This window comes from Emydura macquarii, unplaced genomic scaffold (assembly GCF_026122565.2).
Source record: "Emydura macquarii macquarii isolate MOO-44397 ecotype Brisbane River unplaced genomic scaffold, CSIRO-AGI_Emac_v2 contig_1305, whole genome shotgun sequence".
Lineage (NCBI taxonomy): Eukaryota > Metazoa > Chordata > Testudines > Chelidae > Emydura > Emydura macquarii.
The window spans coordinates 1,659,718-1,678,158 of NW_027131442.1; the positions used below are offsets into that span (position 1 = coordinate 1,659,718).

Consider the following 18,441-nt stretch of genomic DNA (forward strand, 5'->3'; position numbering starts at 1 on the left):
TTGCTGGAGAAATCTCCAAACGTCTAGTCAGTCCCACTCCCCAGGGACAGGATGGCTGCAGGCGGTGACAGGCAGGATTGGGGCCCCACTGTGCTAGGCACTGGACAGATGCCTAGGAAGACACCACCAGTGCCCCACAGCCCGTAGTTTATCCCCCACCCGTGCACAGGAACATTTTGTCTGCTGTACTCTTCATCTGAAGGGGGACGCCCCATTGCAGCTGGTCATCCCTGGGAAGGGCGGCGGCAAGCGACCATTCTCGGTGAAGGGTGGCCGTGAAATCCGGAGCCCCCTTCCCCTTCCATTCGGAGAGAGACTGCAGGTCCTAGACTGCAAGCTTCCACTGTTAGCCCAAGGGGTCTGGCCCCAGCTGCTGGCAAGTCTCCTGATACGGCTCGAAACAGAGCCCAGTTTGTGAGGGCCTGGACTACAGCTCGGGGGAGAAAGCCGAGTGACCACAGAAGAGCGGAGACAGGGGCAGCCGGGAGGACAGCAGGTGTGCGCCCCTGGACTCCTACGAGGGGCACACGGGGGTGCGCCTCGGGGCTTTGCTACTGCCAGCCGGGTCTAATTCCACAGAAACGTGTAAAAGCCAGAGACCCAAGCAGTGCCCCTGCGCTCCGGCTGTCACCTTACCCTCCCGGGAAGAGAGGGGGGCGCATCCCACGCGGGGCACCGTGGACATGACAGCAGATGTTACCATCCCACTCTCTCCCCCTCAGCGTGAAGTATGCTCCCTGCACAGCCCCCGGCCTCTCCCACCATGGCCTATTGTCTCCCGTCTTTGTATTCCAGAGCTGGTCAGTCCTGGCCCCTGGCCCTAACCAATGGAGCTGCAAAGGAAGCCCTGTCCCAGCAGGTACCCACCATGCCCAGAGAGCAGCTCGGCTAACGTTCCTCTTCCCATCCCCCATTCCTCCAGGCAGCCCGGCTAATGCCCCCTCCCCTATTCCTCTAGGCAGGGGAACAGGGTCCTGAGCCTCTCTGCTGCTGAATCTGGGGAGGAGTAGCGTGCCGGACCGCAGGGCGACTAGCGTTCAGAACACAGGGCACGTGTTTAATGACTCTCTCCCGCCACCACGCTGCAACCAGCCTGGGGAGGCTGGATGCAAAGCACTGATGACGCTGCAGCCACTGCTTCAGAACAAGGGGGCCGCCTGGCGAGGGTCGTCGGGCAGGATGCTGATGGAGTCCTCGGCCCTGCCGCACAGCAGGCACAGCATGGTGTACTCCTGCAACGAGACAGAGCGTGCTCACGTGGGGGGGAAGGAGGCGCTCGCTTCGAGCCGCAGGGCTGGGAATCCTTCGTGATGCTCCTTCGTCCCAGGGGGTGGAAGATGGGGTGTACACCCCCACACTGGCCAAGGAGAGGTTGACGAGCTCAGTCAGCCCCACCCCACTACACCTGAAGCAGGTGTCAGGCCTGGAGGGAGGCACTAACAGGGGAGAGCCCAGCTCAGTGGGCGGCTGCCCAGGCAGGGGAGAAGAGCTCCAGTTCTGGCTGGGTGAGAACCAATGGAGTCACACTGCTGCAGGCCTGGGCCTCCCTGAGGGAAGGGGAGCCTGAGCCTGGGCCTGGGCCTGAAGCTGGGAGCCCAGGCAAGTGTTAACTAGAAAGGAGACCCTGAGTAGAAGGGTGGGGTCCAGTCATGGACTGAGCTCGCCGACCCTCCTTTTAGAGTTCGTTGTATTTGCAACTTAGCTACCCTGCAGGGGCAAAGCTTTGGTGTGAATTAGCCAGAGGGCTGAGCCGCCACGGCACCGGACCACGCTGCAGATGGCTGCTGGGCTGGAGGGAAACTGAGGCCAGGTGAGTAATGCCACGGTGGGGCACAGCAGAAGCCAACCCCATCACATGGTTACACAGCCTTGCCCCCAGGACACAGCGTTCAGTCCCTTCCAGCCGAGAGCCATGCTGGAAAGCTGCCTAGAGCACGTCAGACGGCAGACTGGCCCTGCCCCGCTCACTCACAAGAACTCATGCAGGCTGGCCAGGGAGACCAAGGCAACTTCTGCACCCGCACTGGCATGCAATGGAACGGCAAAGAGCATGGTTATGGCAGTCGGAAACCCGTCTCCCCAACATCACTCATCTTGGCTGTGCACCAGAGCCAGAGAAAAGAGAGAGAGACTGGGCACCTGATCCTGAACGAGGGGAAGCTTCGATCACACCTATGGGGCCCTCTGGATTCTCCCCAGGGCCAGTTCTGGATTGCTCCCTCCAAGATATTCATCAGGGGTTGTCGCTCTTGGTTTAAAACATCCCAAGAGCTGGGGCATCCAAAGTGCCCCCAGGGAGACTATTCCACAGCCAAAGCCAGCTCAGCGTCAGCTCAGCATGCTGTCTCCAGCCTCCCTTTATCAGCATTATCCTTTCACTATACAAATAAAAATGATCCTAAAGAAAACTACCACCACTTCCCCTAATGCCAGGCAGGCGGAGGAACAGCACATTCGCTGGGCACCGCTGCATGGGTCCAGCGTGACATTTACGGTCACTCTCATTACCCAGCAAAATCAGGACTCCGCTCTGGGAGCAGCTACTGAGGAGGGCTTTGGGGACAGGAGTGAGCAGGAAAAGGGACTTGCCCTTTGATAGATTCATAAATTTCGAGGCCAGAAGGGACTTTGGAGAGACAATCCTGTCTGGACTGACAGATTCCAAGGGATGGAGCCAGTGGTTCTGTTGGTTAATGTCCCTCCCTGTTAAATATTGGCACCTTATCTCTAGTTTGAACATGTCTCACTTCATCTCCGAGCCCCTGGATCTTGCTCTGCCAGTGTCTGGTAGATCAAAAAGCCCCCTGCTAGCAGAAAACTACCCCCAGGAACTGTGATCGACACACCTTTCAGCCTTCTCTTGGATAAACGAAACAGATTGAGTCCTTTAAGTCTCATTAGAAGGCAGGTTTTTCAGAGCTTGACTGATCCTCTTAGCTCTTATCTGAGCCCTTTCCCCTTTGTAACATCCTTTGTTCAGGGTGGGCACCAGCAAAACACAGTCTCCAATAACAGTTTCTCCAGTGCCAAAGAGGTAACCTCACCTCCCTACTTCTGTTGGATATTCCCCCGCTCACACGTCGAAGGATCACGCACAGCACCTTAGCTACAGCACTGTGCTGGTTCGCATTGGGAGCGCGAAGGCTTTTCAGAGTCACTGCTTTCCAGATGCGACCTGCATCCTAGTTGTCTGATCTTGCATTTGGCTGCATTAAACACATGCTGCTCGGGTGAACCCCTTTACCAAGACCTGGTACAGGAAGAAGGGTTTGTTCACCGATTTCTGGTTAAAAATCGTTATGGGATTCCAGGTCTTGCCTCCCAAATCATTAAATATGGACCAGGAAATCCGATAAGATGCCAGGATTAAAAGCATAAGGAATTTAATTAGCTCTGGTTTCCTTTTCCCTAACCCTAACCTCACTCCTCCTGGTTATACCTCCTTGGACAACACCCAGCATTATGAAACAGGGTATCTGCTTGTAGTAATGGGGAGCGCAAAGGCTCAATCAAACTGTCCCCTCATCTCAAGCAGACGTGCGTGGTCATTTTCCAAAGTCCTTCTTTCCTTTGCACTGGCAATGGCCCTGAAGCCCCTGGTTATGTTTCCCCAATCGGAGCTCCCAGCCTTTCATCACGAGCTGCAGATGGCTAGTCCTGCTCTCCACAGCAGCTTGCCAAGCAACCAAGAGGGCAGTGCTACGCCAGGGAAACGCAGGTACAACCACCAAAAGGAGGGAAGGAAAAGGCTGCGGGAGCTTTTAGCAGTACTTATTGTAAAGGGCTGGCCTTGCTTTCACTCCTCCAACGCCAGTTTCAAAGGGAGCCAGAATCTCCTGCTCCTGCTCCCACACAAAGACCTTGGGACTGCTGGCCAGGGCTGCTATTAGACAAGCACTCCTGAAATGGGCCAGCAGCAGAGCAGGGATCAGCTTTAGAGAGGCCACTAGATACTCTAGAGTCTAGAGCATTGTGCGTTAGGGCCTGGCAGTACAAGGTCTGTGGTTGGCAGCAGTGCCCAGGTAGTAGCCACTGGAAACACGCCCCTCCAAGCAGGAAGGGGTGGCGGGGGCTGTGGTTTCTCACACGTGGAATGCTTTCACAGATAGCTGCTCTGAAAACGGGGCACGCAGTGCAGGCTGAAAGGCTGCTGTAGCTACAGACCTCTGAGCCCGCTCTCTGCCTCTGGTGTTTCCAAAGGGTGAACAACAACCAGAGTTGGAGCGATCTACAGCAACTGTGAGGTTTGAACAGAAGAACGCTGAACTTCAGCTTGTGGAGGTATCTGCTCAGGAACCTGAGACCCAGCCCAGCTCCTTAACCTCCATCTCCCCCGCCCCCGGCTTTGCCTCCTGCAAGGGCAGCCTGAGGGCGTGGATAACGTAAGCCTGCATCTCAGTCTCTAGGAACCGTCACACTGCCCTCGTGGGTGGACTACGCCCAACACCTGTCTTTCAAGCGAATCCGTTGCACAACTTTGTGATCTGGCTCCTCTTGTTGATCTGAGGCCACGCTGACTGCCAGGATGCAATCCAGGGTTTGCCCGAGAAGTCCCCTCTTCCATCACTACCTCCTCCCCACCTGCTTCTACCCACCTTGTCCTTTCACCTAGGTTATGTCTACACTGAGGGCGGCAAAGTCGCCATCATCAGATCGACTTATCTGGATCGACTGAGCAGTCAGTGAAGACCCGCTCAGTCGATCCAGAAGTCAATGTACTAAAACCACTTCAAGTGGCGTAGCGCTGCGCTGATGGGAACGCGGTTCCCGTCGGCACAGTGCAGTGAAGATGGCGCGCAGAAGAGAAGCACAGCAGTCGACGGGAGTTACGCAAGTTCTCTGCGTAGTTTGTGTAACTCCCGTTGACTGCCGCCGAATCGCCGGGGTAAGTGTAGACCAAGCCCTCGTGTACTGCCTGCCACAGTGGAGAGAGAACATGACAAGCAAAGTCAGGAGTCAGGCCACACCCATCCTGCCAGTGGCTGGCAGGCCTGGGTCTGTCTGCTAGGCTGGATCCGGGCCGAAGACCCCCGCAGACCTTCCTGTGCAGAAGAAATGAACAGCTGCGGTTCTTCAAGCAATTGTACCATGACCTTGCTGCGTCTGATTTAAGGCCTGATTCTGCAGGGTACTGCGTAGCCTCAGCTCTCCAGGACTTCATGTGAGATGGAAGGTGCTCAGCCCTTCACAGGAGGTGCGGTGCCCCGCACCCTATGGCATTGGGTCCTAAAGCCTTCAGGCTGGAATTCTCTAAGGGAGTTAGAACCACAAGTCCTATTGAAAGTCAATGGGTCTAGTCATTTAGGTGCTTTTGAAAAATCGCATGCCCGCCCCCCAGTCCCACTGATTTGCAATGAGACTTGTGCTCTCAAATCACTAGGTGCTTTTCAAAAGGCCAGCCTAAAGCCAGGGCTGTAGGGCTGTAGGCATTGAAAGCTACATCCCTGCATGGGAGCATGCAGAATATCAACCCCCACGTTGCATGGCTGGCCCCTTGCCTGATCTGATGGTGCCAGAATGGCCCAGAGTGTTGGGTGCTGGAGAGATGCTCATCAGCGGGATGCACCCGTCATCTGACTCAGGGATCAAGTCACACGGGTGGAAGTGCTGCAGTGGAACACGCAGCTGGAAAGTGAAGCCACGTTTTGCAACGAAGTTTGCCCTAAGAAAGCACCAGTGGGTCTGGCAGTAACTTCAATCCTTCCCTTAGCTTCCTAGCTGAAGCAGCACACAGGCTGCACAGAGCACAGTCCCACATGTGCCAGAACCCTACACACCCAGAGCACCTCCAGATGAAAACCCACAGGGCAGAACTTTCTACTCCAGCCGTGGTATTCCCCAGGTTCCTTGTGCTTCAGGGACATCATTCACCAGGCCTTCCAAGTCTCAAGGGCGTTTGTATGAAGAAATAAAGGAGTCCAGTATTTGCAACCCGTGTATGTGCATGTGTGACGAGGTGGGAATTTTCTGTAACATTTGTATGCCCCCTATGTGCACCTCAGTTTCCCTTACATTTTGCATGGCAACCCAGTGGGGAAAAAAGGACTGTTTCCTCTCAGGGCAGGTTAGAAGATGAAGGTAGGAAGGTTGCCTACCTGTCTGAGCCTGAACGGGTCATTAAAAAGGACTGGCTGAGGCCCACCCCATATCAATGAAGAATCCAAGAAGACAATGAGAAATCCAATGACCAGGACGCTGACACCAATGCCTCCGTTGGAGATGAATTTCCCCACTACTCAGCAGGGACAGGGCTCTAAACCCCCAGCTGGAGAACAAAGGACTGGGAAGGTGGGAGATAAGAACTGGCTGCTGGAAGCAGTTGGGGCTCTCACCTGGGAACTAGCCAAGGAGGTCAGATCGAGAGAGACAGAGCCTGAACATGAAGTTCACCCCCATGGGCTAGGCTCTGGGCTGACCAGAATGGACTGGACTAGGCTTTAACCTTCATTTCTCTGTGCTAACCTAAGGACTTCCTGTGCTGTGTAATGGCAGACTAATAAATCTGACTGTTTTGACAACACTGTTTGAGTGTCACTGCAAATACTGCTGAGGTACCTGAGTCCCTGAAGTGTGGACACACCTCTCCCAGGAGTCTGTCTCAGTTGAACTTTGGAAGAGCTCACGGCTCCTAGAGCTGAAAAGGCTCAGTCGAAGGAGGGGGAAGGCGTGTGGCCTGCCCTGTAGGAACAGTGAGACCCCTTGCAAGTTTGGCACACTGGAGGGATCATCCTAGAGACTGTTTCAAAGCTGGGAGCGTAGTACCAATCCTGTGGATCTGTGACACTGTGCAAGACACCGTACCTGGTAATCGTCCACCACGCTGAATGTATATTCGTGCCTGGCTATCATGTGATGACAGTTCTTACACACATCTGAAATGAAAACCAGAGATGCACAAAGGTTACCAGCTCAGAGGGAAACCTCACTCACCCCAATCTGGGGGCAGGGAAAGTCTTATTTCTTTTGCCTGAAAATTGCACTTATCCAAGGTCAAAGTCCTGATATCCTGGATCGGTGACAAAAAGCCCTCCTGGTCCAAGAGAGCGGTGGTAATCTTAAAGGCAAAGCCAAATATCTTTAGACCCCCCCCCAGGACTAGATCCACACCAGTTCTGTGGATTTACCGCAGCAATTTAAAAATCAGTATTTCACATCCCCATAAATTCATGGAGAAATTGTTGTAATACATAAGGAGCAGGGCAAACAGTTCAAAACTAGTACATTTTTCTAACTACTGGAACCTGGACACTGAACAGAAAAGAAGCTCTTTCACTCCCTGATATTCCCCGAAAGCACAACGCTCATTGGGTCGTCTATACTGAAACCTGTAATCACTGGGGAAAGGCACTGTATCAATTCAGGGGACTAATGGAAACATGCCACCTTGAACCATTCCCAACTCATCACCTGTGTCAACCTAAAAAGCACATTTAGTTAAAAGAAAGATTGCAACTGATCTACAAATGCTTCATAGAAACTACGGCTCTGATCCTGCAATTTTCTGCTTGCACTTGTGTGGAGCGCCACCCAAGTCACTCACTTGGCTGTTCAAATCCAGCAGAAATTGTTTCCGGCTTGTGGCTATTTGGAGGCCTCTGTGAAATAAGGTGGGGGTGTCAGCTAAGCTTCCACCTCGCAAAAGCCACCCACACTAATGGGCACTTCAGTCTCAGCAGGGAGTCCAAGGAGCTGAATGGGCCAGGGCAGATGATTCTTTTAGGCATATGGATGGTTTCCTGGCGGTTGGTTGGGATCCAGACAGGCAGTGAGGGAGAAGTTTGGACTGCCACTGGATTTTAGACTCCACGGGGGTCAATCAAGGAGCACTAATGCAATGGCAATTGTCCATTCGTTCCTAAGAGTAGAAATGTAATAGGTGCTAACAAATGCAAAGCTGGGAAACCTTTTCTACATTTTAAAAGAGACACAGTGAAATGCACAATCAAATGCAAGCCTATTTTCTCCCTTCACATCCCGTCAGTTCTACTTCCTCTCATTTTACATTGCTTTGAAATGGACATACCCTTGGCAAGCAGTCGGTTTATTCTGGTGATAAGGGAGAGCTAAGTTATCAAACTTCTGGAGAATTTCGGCTCTGAAAAAATGCTTAGCCTGCATGGTTGCAAAACGTGAACAGATACAGTGCTGCTTCACTGAGCTGGCAGGCCAGTTAGCTCCCACTCCTCTGCCACTTCTGGGAGCAGCAGCAGCAGATTGACATTAACAAGAGACTGGTCAGTTTCACTGGGGCTGTTCACAACCTGTGAGGATCAGTGAAGCTGTCAAGAATCACATGAATTTCACACTGCAGCTTTCTTGGGAGCACTGGGAAGCAGCACAGGCGGGCCCTGGAGCTAATCACTGGTGAAGATGACACACAGGCAGAAGCTGGGGGAGGGATCCTGGAGACCAGCCCTGTCTCAGCAGCTGAGAAATGGGAGGGGGCAGGAAACCTCTTCAGTAGCAGAGACTCCTCCAGCAGGCGAGCGGGGAGGAGAGCTCCAGCCTCAGACCTTGATTGTGCGAACAGTTAAGCACATGCTCACCTAGCTGCAGGTTTTGTATTGATATAACTATGTCCATTAGAGGGGGTGATTTTTTTTTAAACTAATATAGTTATGCTGGCACAACCCCTCATGCAGACCAAGTTATACCAGAACAGATCATTCCCCTCCTGCACAGAGACAAGGTATACTGGTATAAACACCTTTGTAACTGCATCCACACTAGGGGGTTGTGCCCATAGTCACAGACTCTTAGTTTTAGGCCCAGCTGGGACCATTAGATCATCTTGTCTGACCTCCTGTACAACCCAAAATGGAGAATTTCACTCAGTTCCCTCTGGGCTGAGCCCAGTAACTTACAAAAGAGAAGAATGAGGGGGGATTTGATAGCGGCCTTTAACTACCTGAAAGGGGGTTCCAGGGAGGATGGGGCTAGGCTGTTCTTGGTGGTGGCAGATGACAGAACAAGGAGCAACGGTCTCAAGTTGCAGAGGGGGAGGTCTAGGTTGGACATTAGGAAAAAGTTTTTCACTAGGAGGGTGGTGAAGCACTGGAATGGGTTACCTAGGGAGGTGGTGGAATCTCCATCTATAGAGGTTTTTAAGCTGAGGCTTGACAAAGCCCTGGCTGGGATGATATAGCTGAGGTTAGTCCTGCTTTGAGCAGGGGGTTGGACTAGATGACCTCCTGAGGTCCCTTCCAACTCTAATATTCTATGATTCTATGAAAGCAGATCTTCCCGAAAGGCCTCTAGTCTGGATCTGAAGCCTTTGAGAGATGGAGCATTCATCCCTTCCCTTGGGAGTTTATTCAAATGGCCCATCCGATGGCCATGGTTAGAAATGTGTGCCTTATTGCTAATTTGAATTTGTCTGGCTTTAGCTCTCAGTTACTGGTAAGGGACTCCATGGGCATAATTTAAGCCGTACAACTTTTGTGGGTAGACAAGGCCTCTGACACTTTCCAGCCAGGGACTTATGTGAAAGTGGGCCCATGCGGAAGGTCCCAGGATGGCAGCAAGGTAAAAATTTCAACAATCTTCTCCTTCCCCGCAGTTGGGGATCTGGGCTACTCATCAGATCACTGACTTAGACCTCTTTAGGGAGCCCTAGCCATCTTTCATATTACCCTCTGGCTAAGAGATATCTGGTAATTTTTTCAAGTCAAGTATTAAACTCTATCCCCCACCCCCAACATGTATACTAATAATAAAACCTTACACCTCACACCCTCTGCTGATCCGGTTCCTAAAGCCTGTGGCTGCACACGCACTCAATAGATGCTATGACAAGGGAAACTCCTTACGATCATAAGTGATGATTTCTTCTCCATCCTCCTCCTCTGTCGCTCTGTTTGTGATCAGCACAAAGTCTCTCTTGTTGCACTCCACGCACCCCACGTAGTTTAATAGGAAAGACCCATTCTCCAGGCAGGTGTTACCCTATGATATTGAAAGAGAAAATATCCACATTCACTTCCGTGCTACTGTCAAACACCAACCCCGCCCCCTTCGATTTGTCGCAACATTGTATTTAGTAGAAATTTTTATAGCACAGGCAAATGGGTTAGGGCTTCCCAAAGCTTTGCCCACATTAGCAAACTGACAGGAGCCTGAGATTTGCATCTAACTTGCTCTCAAAGAAGGTTGCTGTCACCCTCATCCTGAATATGGAGCTGCAGGCAAATGGGAAGAAACAGGCCCAACTATGCAACACAGCCAGTCTCTTCTGGTCAAGAAAGGGCATCACAGGATGGGACCTGGAGTCTTCGCAGACTACCCCTGAGTGTGGAGGATAGAAGACATGAGCTACATTGGAAAACTCCACAAGGAAATAGCTGTGAACACAAACCAAGCAAGGAGGATCCTGAAACACCTCCAAGACTGGGGGCTCAGCAATATCAATCATCCAGCTGTGAGTTACTAAATCATCACGGAAGTTGGAAGCAAACTGGGGGTTACTGCCCAAGGGTGCCCGGCATATAGATCATGTGGGATTCCAAACGGGGCTATACAAGAAGACACCGACCACCTGTAACCTCATTTGTTCTCGGCCAGGTGACATAACATTTCCCCTATGAATGGCCAGAGAGCAGTAGACTGCCCAGCCAAGGAACATTTGAGGGCGCTCACCTTCCCTTGAAGGATCAAAGTTCACTCACTAGGGACTCCCTTCTGAAAATCAGGCCTTGTGCATTTAGGAGCCTAATGTTAGGCATCCCTGTGGAAACTATGGCCTAACGGAGCAGCCTGAGGACACATAGTGAGTCAATGGTGGGAACAGAAGCCAGGAGTTTTGTTCCTCTGCTCCAAGCACAACACCCAACACCATCTCTCCTTTTATCAGCACCTCCCAGCAGGGTGCAAATATAATTTTTTCGGGCCGAGTACAAACTTGTAACACGGGCCCTCTCCCACACACATCCCACAATCCCATATCCCATACATACAATCTCATGAGCCATGAAAATTTTTTTCCTCATGGTAATGGGGGTTGCAGCCTGGGCTGGGCACTACAGGGCCTCTGGATCCCGGTAAAGCGTACCCTTTTCCCACCCATGTGGGGGCCCTGCCTCTCAGCTGTCGAAAGGAGCATCACAGGCTGCACTTTAGCATCCACCACCTCCCGGCTTTTGTCAGACCCATCCAGTGCATTCATGATCTAGAACGCAGCTGGTGTAAAAACTAGGGGTTTACTTTTTTTATATACTTTAAAACATGTGTTTGGAAATAAAAAGCACTGTGGTGATCCCGGAAGAAGAGAATGCTCGGAGCCAAGAGCAGGAAAGGCATCAGTAACTTCAGAATACTACGTAACGTGGAACCATCACACCAAAGCGTCTTGGAGCCACCCGGGCCTAACAGATCATATCTATGCAAACACTCAGTTTACAGTTCCTTACAGGCAGATGCTGGAGGCTGATTCAGTTTCTCTTCCCTGACTAGCACAGGGATCTCACTCTGATGGGAACTGCTTTGGAGTTTGTGCCCAGTACTAGACTGGTATATTCAATGAGTCTGGAATAACAGAGGGGAGTGGGGAGAAGTAAGGACATAGAAGTAAACAAGAACATATGACATGCCATCCCAGACCAGTGTGCCATCTAGTCCAGTGACACATACTTCGGAGGAAAGGTCAAGGAAGCCAGCTGCAGCCAATTCTGGAATAAACCTTCCCCTGAGTGGAGTTTCATGGTAAGCCAGTCAGTTAGTGATCGGCATATGTCTTGAAGCACGAGGGTTAACATCCCACAGGGGCAGGTCATGTCAAATCTCCGTGCCTCATTTTCCCCAACTGTAAAATTGGGGTAATGATACTGACTTGCTTTGAGATCTGTGGCTGGAAAGCACTATATAAGAACTAGCTATTATTATTCCTAAAATTCCTCAAATCAGTCAATGTAACTGTATATGAGCTCATCATCCGTGTCTAATTCTTCTTTGAATCCCACTAAGCTCTTGATCCCACCAATACCTTGTAGCAATGAGTTTCACAGGTTTTTATGAACTATAATTAAGTATTTCCTTTCATAATTTTAAATGTGTTGTATTTCAACTCCATTGAATGTTCTTTTGTTCTTGTGTTACAACAAAGAAGGGCCTGACTTGCCTTCTCTTATCATTCATATTTGTTCATATCTCGATTGTATTCCCTCTTATTTAATTCCTCGCTAAATTGTCCCATCTTTTCAGTCTCTTCTCACAGAGAAGTCTTTCTATACTCCCATCGTTTTTGCTACCATCTCAGAACCCTGTTCTTTCTGCTCTATCTATTTCAAGGTAACACTATCCCCCAGGCAGGGGTATGGCTGGTTTATGTAATGGCGTTGCAATGTCTGCACTATTATTTCCTAGCCCTTAAGCAGCCTCACACTGGCACGTCTTTGCACCCTACTATGACAAGGGCAGAGGTTTGCATCAGGCCGAGCAGGGATATTGGAGTCCTGATGCCTGGCACTTCCCGACAAGGGAGAGTTTTCAGAAGTGCCTGGCGTTGGCACCCGTTAAAATCACAAGGAGTTTTATCAGTAACTCCGGTGGGGGCAGTTCGGCCCGAAAACCCAGCCCTGAGCAGAACTGCCCCCGGGGCTGCACAGAGGGTGTATCTGGAGGCCAGAGGTACAGGGCAGCCTCTGGCCCACCCTGGCCTGAGGCTAGTCATGGTGACAGAGGTTGGGAGGCGGGAGTGGGGAGGGGGCACTGTACAGAGGGAGATGGGCGTGACTTACCCCAGGTATCAAGTCAGAAATGGAACCCAGGAGTCCTGGCTCCCAGCCCCTCCCCCCCACTCTATCTCACCCCACCCCAGAGCTCCAGGCGCCCCCATCCCACGCTAAGCCGCCCCTGAGAGCTGGGAGAGAACCCAGGAGTCCTGGCTCCCACAGCTGGGACTCGGGAGAAGAGAGACCGGGACGGACAGACGGACTTCCTCCGTCCCAGCCCCAGCCCCGGGTGGGAGGAGCCACGGGAGGGGCGGGGCCAGGCCCCACCGCCCTTACCCGGCCCGGGTACTCGGTCTCCACGCAGCCCCTGCACATTATGACGCCACCGCCGCTGCCGCCTCTTCCCTCCTCCGGCTTCCCGGGAGCCTCGCGGCGCGTCTCGCGAGAGCTAGTGCCAGCCCCGCCCCCGCCCGCCTGGGAGGGTTAGGGGCGGGGCCTGGGAGGAGCCCCCAGGGCGGAGGGGCAAGGCTGCGTGAGCCGGGCTTGAGGGGTGAGGGCGGGGCCTGAAGGGGCGGGGCTCTGCGGAGCCGGTCAGGGCCTATTGGGTTAGGGTGGGGCGTGGCCTAGGGGAGTGGGGCGTGGCCTGCAGGGTGAGGGTGGGCTCTGTTAGTGGTTTAGGGGAAGAATGTGGGGCTTCGGGCTGGGGTAGCAGGTGGGGGATTAAAATTGACAGAATGCACACAGCAGGTGCAGTCCTAACCCCTTCCCTGCCTCCATCCACCCTGGTTTTGTTTTTTTAACAGCTGCTCCAGCCTCCACTTCCAGCAGCCCTTTCAGCAGCAATGGCATGGCAAATCTCACCCACAGTCCCCTCCAGGACTGGGGGCTAAACCCACCCAAGACTAAAGGCCTGGCCTCTCAGCCAAAGGGCAGGAATCACTAGGCCCAGACCACGAAGGAGTATGGGAGACAACAAATGAAATAACCAGGGACAGCAGTGGGGTAAAAAATGAGGGATCTGGAGTGGGACACCGAGCAGAGAACCCCTGGCAGCGCCCAGCACCCCTCAAAGTCATGTAAGGAGCCAGTGGACATGGCCAAGAGGAATTCGGTCCAGAGATCTGACTGAAATCTGCCTTAGGCTATAGTGCAGTGTTATATATGGTACCTGACTGCTACAAATACCTATGGCAAGAAGAAACCATTGTGCTCTTCTGTTCGCACAATTCATGTAACTCTGCACAGAAATGAGGGGTTCATGATCCCTTCGGATGCAGATGCACCTCTTATGCTGTAGAGTGGGCTGTGGCAACCTACCATAATTAATCTCTGCAACAGTCGATGCAGCTGTCCCTTATGCCTGGAAGGGGGACACAACAACACACCACATCAAATGGCACATTTACGTTGTCACTCCTTATGTCTGCTATTATTGCTAGGGCTTGTGATTTTAGGTTTTAATCAACAAATACTGATAAAGGTACCCAAAAAATGAAACTGGTGTTTATCCAATAAATCCCAGAAAAACACAAAAATGGTTAATCAATTTGTGTTGACTTTACTCCTTCTCCAGTGCAGTTTGTTTATATAGATGATGTCCCTGCTTCCTGGTTTGTATCTAAGGGATTGTCTCCACGGAGCAGTAATAAAGACTGCAGGGGTGTGATTTTTTAAAGCAGACTAATGTGTTGTGCATTAGTTGGTCTGTGTAGGCCCTGCAGGTGCACACCAAAGGTTCCCTAGTGCACTTTAATGTAGTGTGTAGTTTGAAAGAGTGCCATGCTAAAATGCACTATGGAACAAAGGCCCTGAACACTAAACCAGGGGTTCAATAACAAAGATGCAAAGCTTCAACGAACATGTAAGTTATTTTTATATATAGAATACAAATTGAAATAGATCCTGTTTAGGCAAGAATTTTGGGAAGTACCAGATAAAAATCTTCTCATTTCAGAATCAAAGAGAAAGCGCCTCCACCATCCCCTCATTTTTGGACATCTACGTAGAACTCACAACTTGCTAAAAATACCGCCCCCCAATGAAATTAATAAACCCCCAAAACAGAAGTCTTAATTATAGGGCAGCCCTGGTGAGCTCCAGGGACCAGAGTTAAGATTGTGGGACAGGGTGATGTGTACCTTACCTCTGTATTTCCTGGGTTTTAGAGGTTTATGTATAGGTGGAAGGGTACTAGCCTGTTATGAGAATACTGTGTCCCGTTCTGGTGCCCACAATTCAAGAAGGATGTTGATAAACAGAAGAGGGTTCGGAAAAGAGCCACGAGAATGATTAAAGAATTAGAAAAACCTGCCTTTCAGTGACAGACTCAAGGAGCTGGAGCTCAAACTGTTCCTCTAAACAAAGAGAAGGTTAACTTGGGTCACATTTTTAAGCTTTTCTCTGTGACTGTGAGAGCTAGAAACGTACTTGAAAAAAATGAAATCTGAGATTCTCTCATGACTCCAGGATCTGGGACTTCAAGAACAAAGCCAAGGGTCAAGGTTGATTTTTTGGTTGTAACAGGTCTGGTTTGAGACTGGCGTATAGAGAACTAAAAGGCAGCAATCAGTGTGCACTGCTCTTTCGATTGGTGTTTATTTTGATAGCTCTTCTTACAAATGTATGAAGGTAGTTCCATTTCTTTGATTAATTGGCGCCTGGGCTAGATTTATTTTGCTTTGTGAGGGAAGTGCATGGATGCCCCTTTGCCAGGCCCCAAAGTATGTAGAATTCCCATCTCTTGGTTATGTAGTCTGATTGGCCTACAGACACAGACAAGAATCAGCATTGTTTATGACAAACACAGAAGCGGTCATGCCATATAATATAAATACCACCAAGGACGCAAGGTGGCATTTTCCTAAGGGAATCAGGTACCCATCTGTCATTGAGAATCACTGCCAATTGGGTGGTTAATTCCCTTATTCTGCTTTGAGATTCCCAGCCATAAAGCTTATCTGGACTATTTATTTGAATGGTGGTTGTACGAAATAGGGTGGGCACTGGGTCTGTGCCAGTGCAATAAACATCCATGACTCAGGTTACGGGTACAAGCTTGGCAGAAAGAGAAGGAGAGCGGTCTGCGGAGGGCTGCAAGCCTTCTGCCAAGGAGCGGGTTCCTCATTTAACAACTGACCTACGCAAGAGAGTTGTACTGCAAAAGCCCCTTTATTGGGTTCAGCCTGGCATGTGTCCAGTCATCGAACTCCCTGCTTTCAGCTGGGCCACCAGAGATTCCCTCCCCTGGTGCTTCCTGACAGGGCTACCCCTCGGAGCAGCATCCACCCACCTGCTGAGACACATGATCCTCTCTGCAGGCAGCAGGTCCTCTTTGTCTCCAAGAGCCAATGAAAAACAAGCTCACCCCATTCTCTCGGGAATAACATTGCTTCCCTCTGCCCCTGGGTGCCTGCTGATTGCCGTGTGACAGCACTCCAGAACATAGACTAGTAATGGCAGTCACAGGTGCCTGAACCGGGGGAAGGAGGGAATCATCCCCCCCCCACACATACTTTTTAACAAAAGAAACATATGTTCTGTGGGAAAAACATGATCGTACTGCTAAAGGCCGAGATGCACTATACACTCCTGGAGGAATTCTGTTTCACTGCGTAAGCACAGCATTGATGTCCCCCGTAATTTTTTTTCCCCTTGCACAATAATAGATCCTGCCAGAGAGGCGCTGCAATTACACCTTTTGCCCACCAGGGGCTGCTGTAGCACCAGAAGAGAGGGCAGCTGCAGCCAGCCATGGCAAGGGAGGGGCACTTTGGCCTTGGCCCCCCGCCCCCACTGCCACAAAGGTTCCGGTGCCCTTGATAGCAGTAGAATTAGCTGTGTGGGTGCAGAGCAATCACGGGCGCCATACCACCCTCCATGCTGCCACAGGAGTCTCCAGTTCAGGAGATGTGCCAGGGGGTACCAGGGCAGGCCAAGGGAAGGAAGGGAAGGGGCATGGCTGGGGAATTCCAGTGTGCCTGCTATTCCCTGCTTGTACAACATCCCCTAGGGGTCAGTGCAGCTGGAGCACAATTTAAGGCAGCTTTGACCTACAGTGAGGACTAAACCAGGCCTTGGCAACCTCAGGCTAGGGGAGGTGCAAACCACACCCCTCTTGCTCCATGCCCTAGGCTGGGTGCTGGCATGTCAATTAGATCTCTCCATTTGTTGTTAGTGTCTCAGCATCCACTTTTCCTCGCATGGTCGGAGAGGAAAGAATGTGGCATTGCTCTCATCACATCTTGCTGCAGCCAGGAGCTGGTACTAGGGCGTGGTCAGAGCTGCCATTTGCTAGGGTTCCTGGGAAGATCACAGTCAAGTTGGTGATATCCCTGTCCTGTCGTTACTGTCTCTGACAATGTGTTTTGAGAAATGTCCAGGGGACAGCTTGATGCTCAGAGATGACAGAACAAGAGGGCTTCTCTTAATAGCATTTCAGCCCTTCCTTGTTCCCTAGCGCTTCCTAAGGGGAGCTGTTCCATCAAGGACTCTGGTGTGAAAAGGGCTGGCTTGCCTAGTAGCTAGTGCTTGGCAAAATTTTTCTTCCAAAACCTTTTTCTAGCAAAAAAATACAGATTGGGCGGCACTGCATCATTCTGTGAAGTCACATCAGTTTCGCCAAATTGTTTCAGTCAAAAAAAAAATCCTAAGAATAAAAAAAGTCTGAAAAATGGAAACATTCTGTTTTGACATTTTCAAAATGAAACATGCCGAGTCTGTCTGAAACAATTTTTCATTTCAAAACTTCCTTTTCATTTTATTTTTAAAACCATCAAAACCATGTAAAAATGGTCAAAATTGAAATCAAATGTTCTGTTCGACTCAAAACAATTTTTGGTTAGCTGCATAAGAACATAGGAACATTAGAATGGTCCTACTGGGTCAGAACAATGATCCATCAAGCCCAGTATCCTGTCTTCTGACAGTGGCCAATGCCAGGTGCTTCAGAGGGAATGAAAAGAACAGGCAATCATCGTGTTAGCCATCCCCTGTCGTTCACTCCCAGTTTCCGGCAGTCAGAGGTGATAGACACTCAGAGCATTGTGTTGCATCCCTGATCATGTTGGTTAATAGTCAATGATGGACCTATCATCTGTGAACTTATCCAATTCTTTTTTGAACCCTGCTATAGTTCTGGCCTTCACAACGTCCCTGGCAACAAGTTCCACAGGTTGACTGTGTAGTATGTGAAGAAGCACTTTTGTTTGTTTTAAACCTGCTACCTATTAATTTCAGTGGGTGACCCCTGGTTCTTTTGTTATGTGAAGGGGTAAACACCATTTCATTATTCATTTTCAGCACACCATAATGATTTTATAGACTTCTATCATATCCTCCTTAGTCATCTCTTTTCCAAGCTGAACTGTCCGAGTCTTTTAAATCTCTTCTCATATGGAAGCTGTTCCATACCCCTAATCATTTCTGTTGCCCTTTTCTGTACCTTTTTCAATTCTAATATATCTTTTCTGAGGTGGGATGACCCATATTCAAGGTGTGGGCGTACCAGGGATTTATACAGTGGCATTATGATACTTACTGTCTTGTTATCGATCCCTTTCCTAACGGTTCCGAACATTGTTAACTTTTTTGACCGCCACTGCACGTTGAGCGGATGTTTTCAGAGAACTATCCATGGTGACACCAAGATCTCTTTCTTGAGAGATGACAGCTAATTTAGCTGCACATTTTTTTTAAAAATTGGTTTTGGTTTGACCCGAAACAATTTTTTTCCCAATTTTTGCCAACCGAAGAATCCGTTATTCGCCCAGCTCTGCTA

General features: G+C 50.5%; 1 protein-coding gene across 1 annotated transcript; it reads right to left on the reverse strand.

Moving 5' to 3' along the window:
* Positions 1 to 1,036: 1,036 nt before the first annotated feature.
* Positions 1,037 to 13,148, reverse strand: CHURC1 (churchill domain containing 1). The gene is made up of 4 exons (XM_067550650.1): positions 13,002 to 13,148; positions 9,810 to 9,945; positions 6,802 to 6,872; positions 1,037 to 1,232 (listed from the first exon to the last, which is right to left on the reverse strand). The coding sequence occupies exons 1-4, from the start codon at positions 13,038 to 13,040 to the stop codon at positions 1,140 to 1,142; spliced, it is 339 nt and encodes a 112-aa protein (XP_067406751.1). The 5' UTR covers positions 13,041 to 13,148; the 3' UTR covers positions 1,037 to 1,139.
* Positions 13,149 to 18,441: the final 5,293 nt, after the last annotated feature.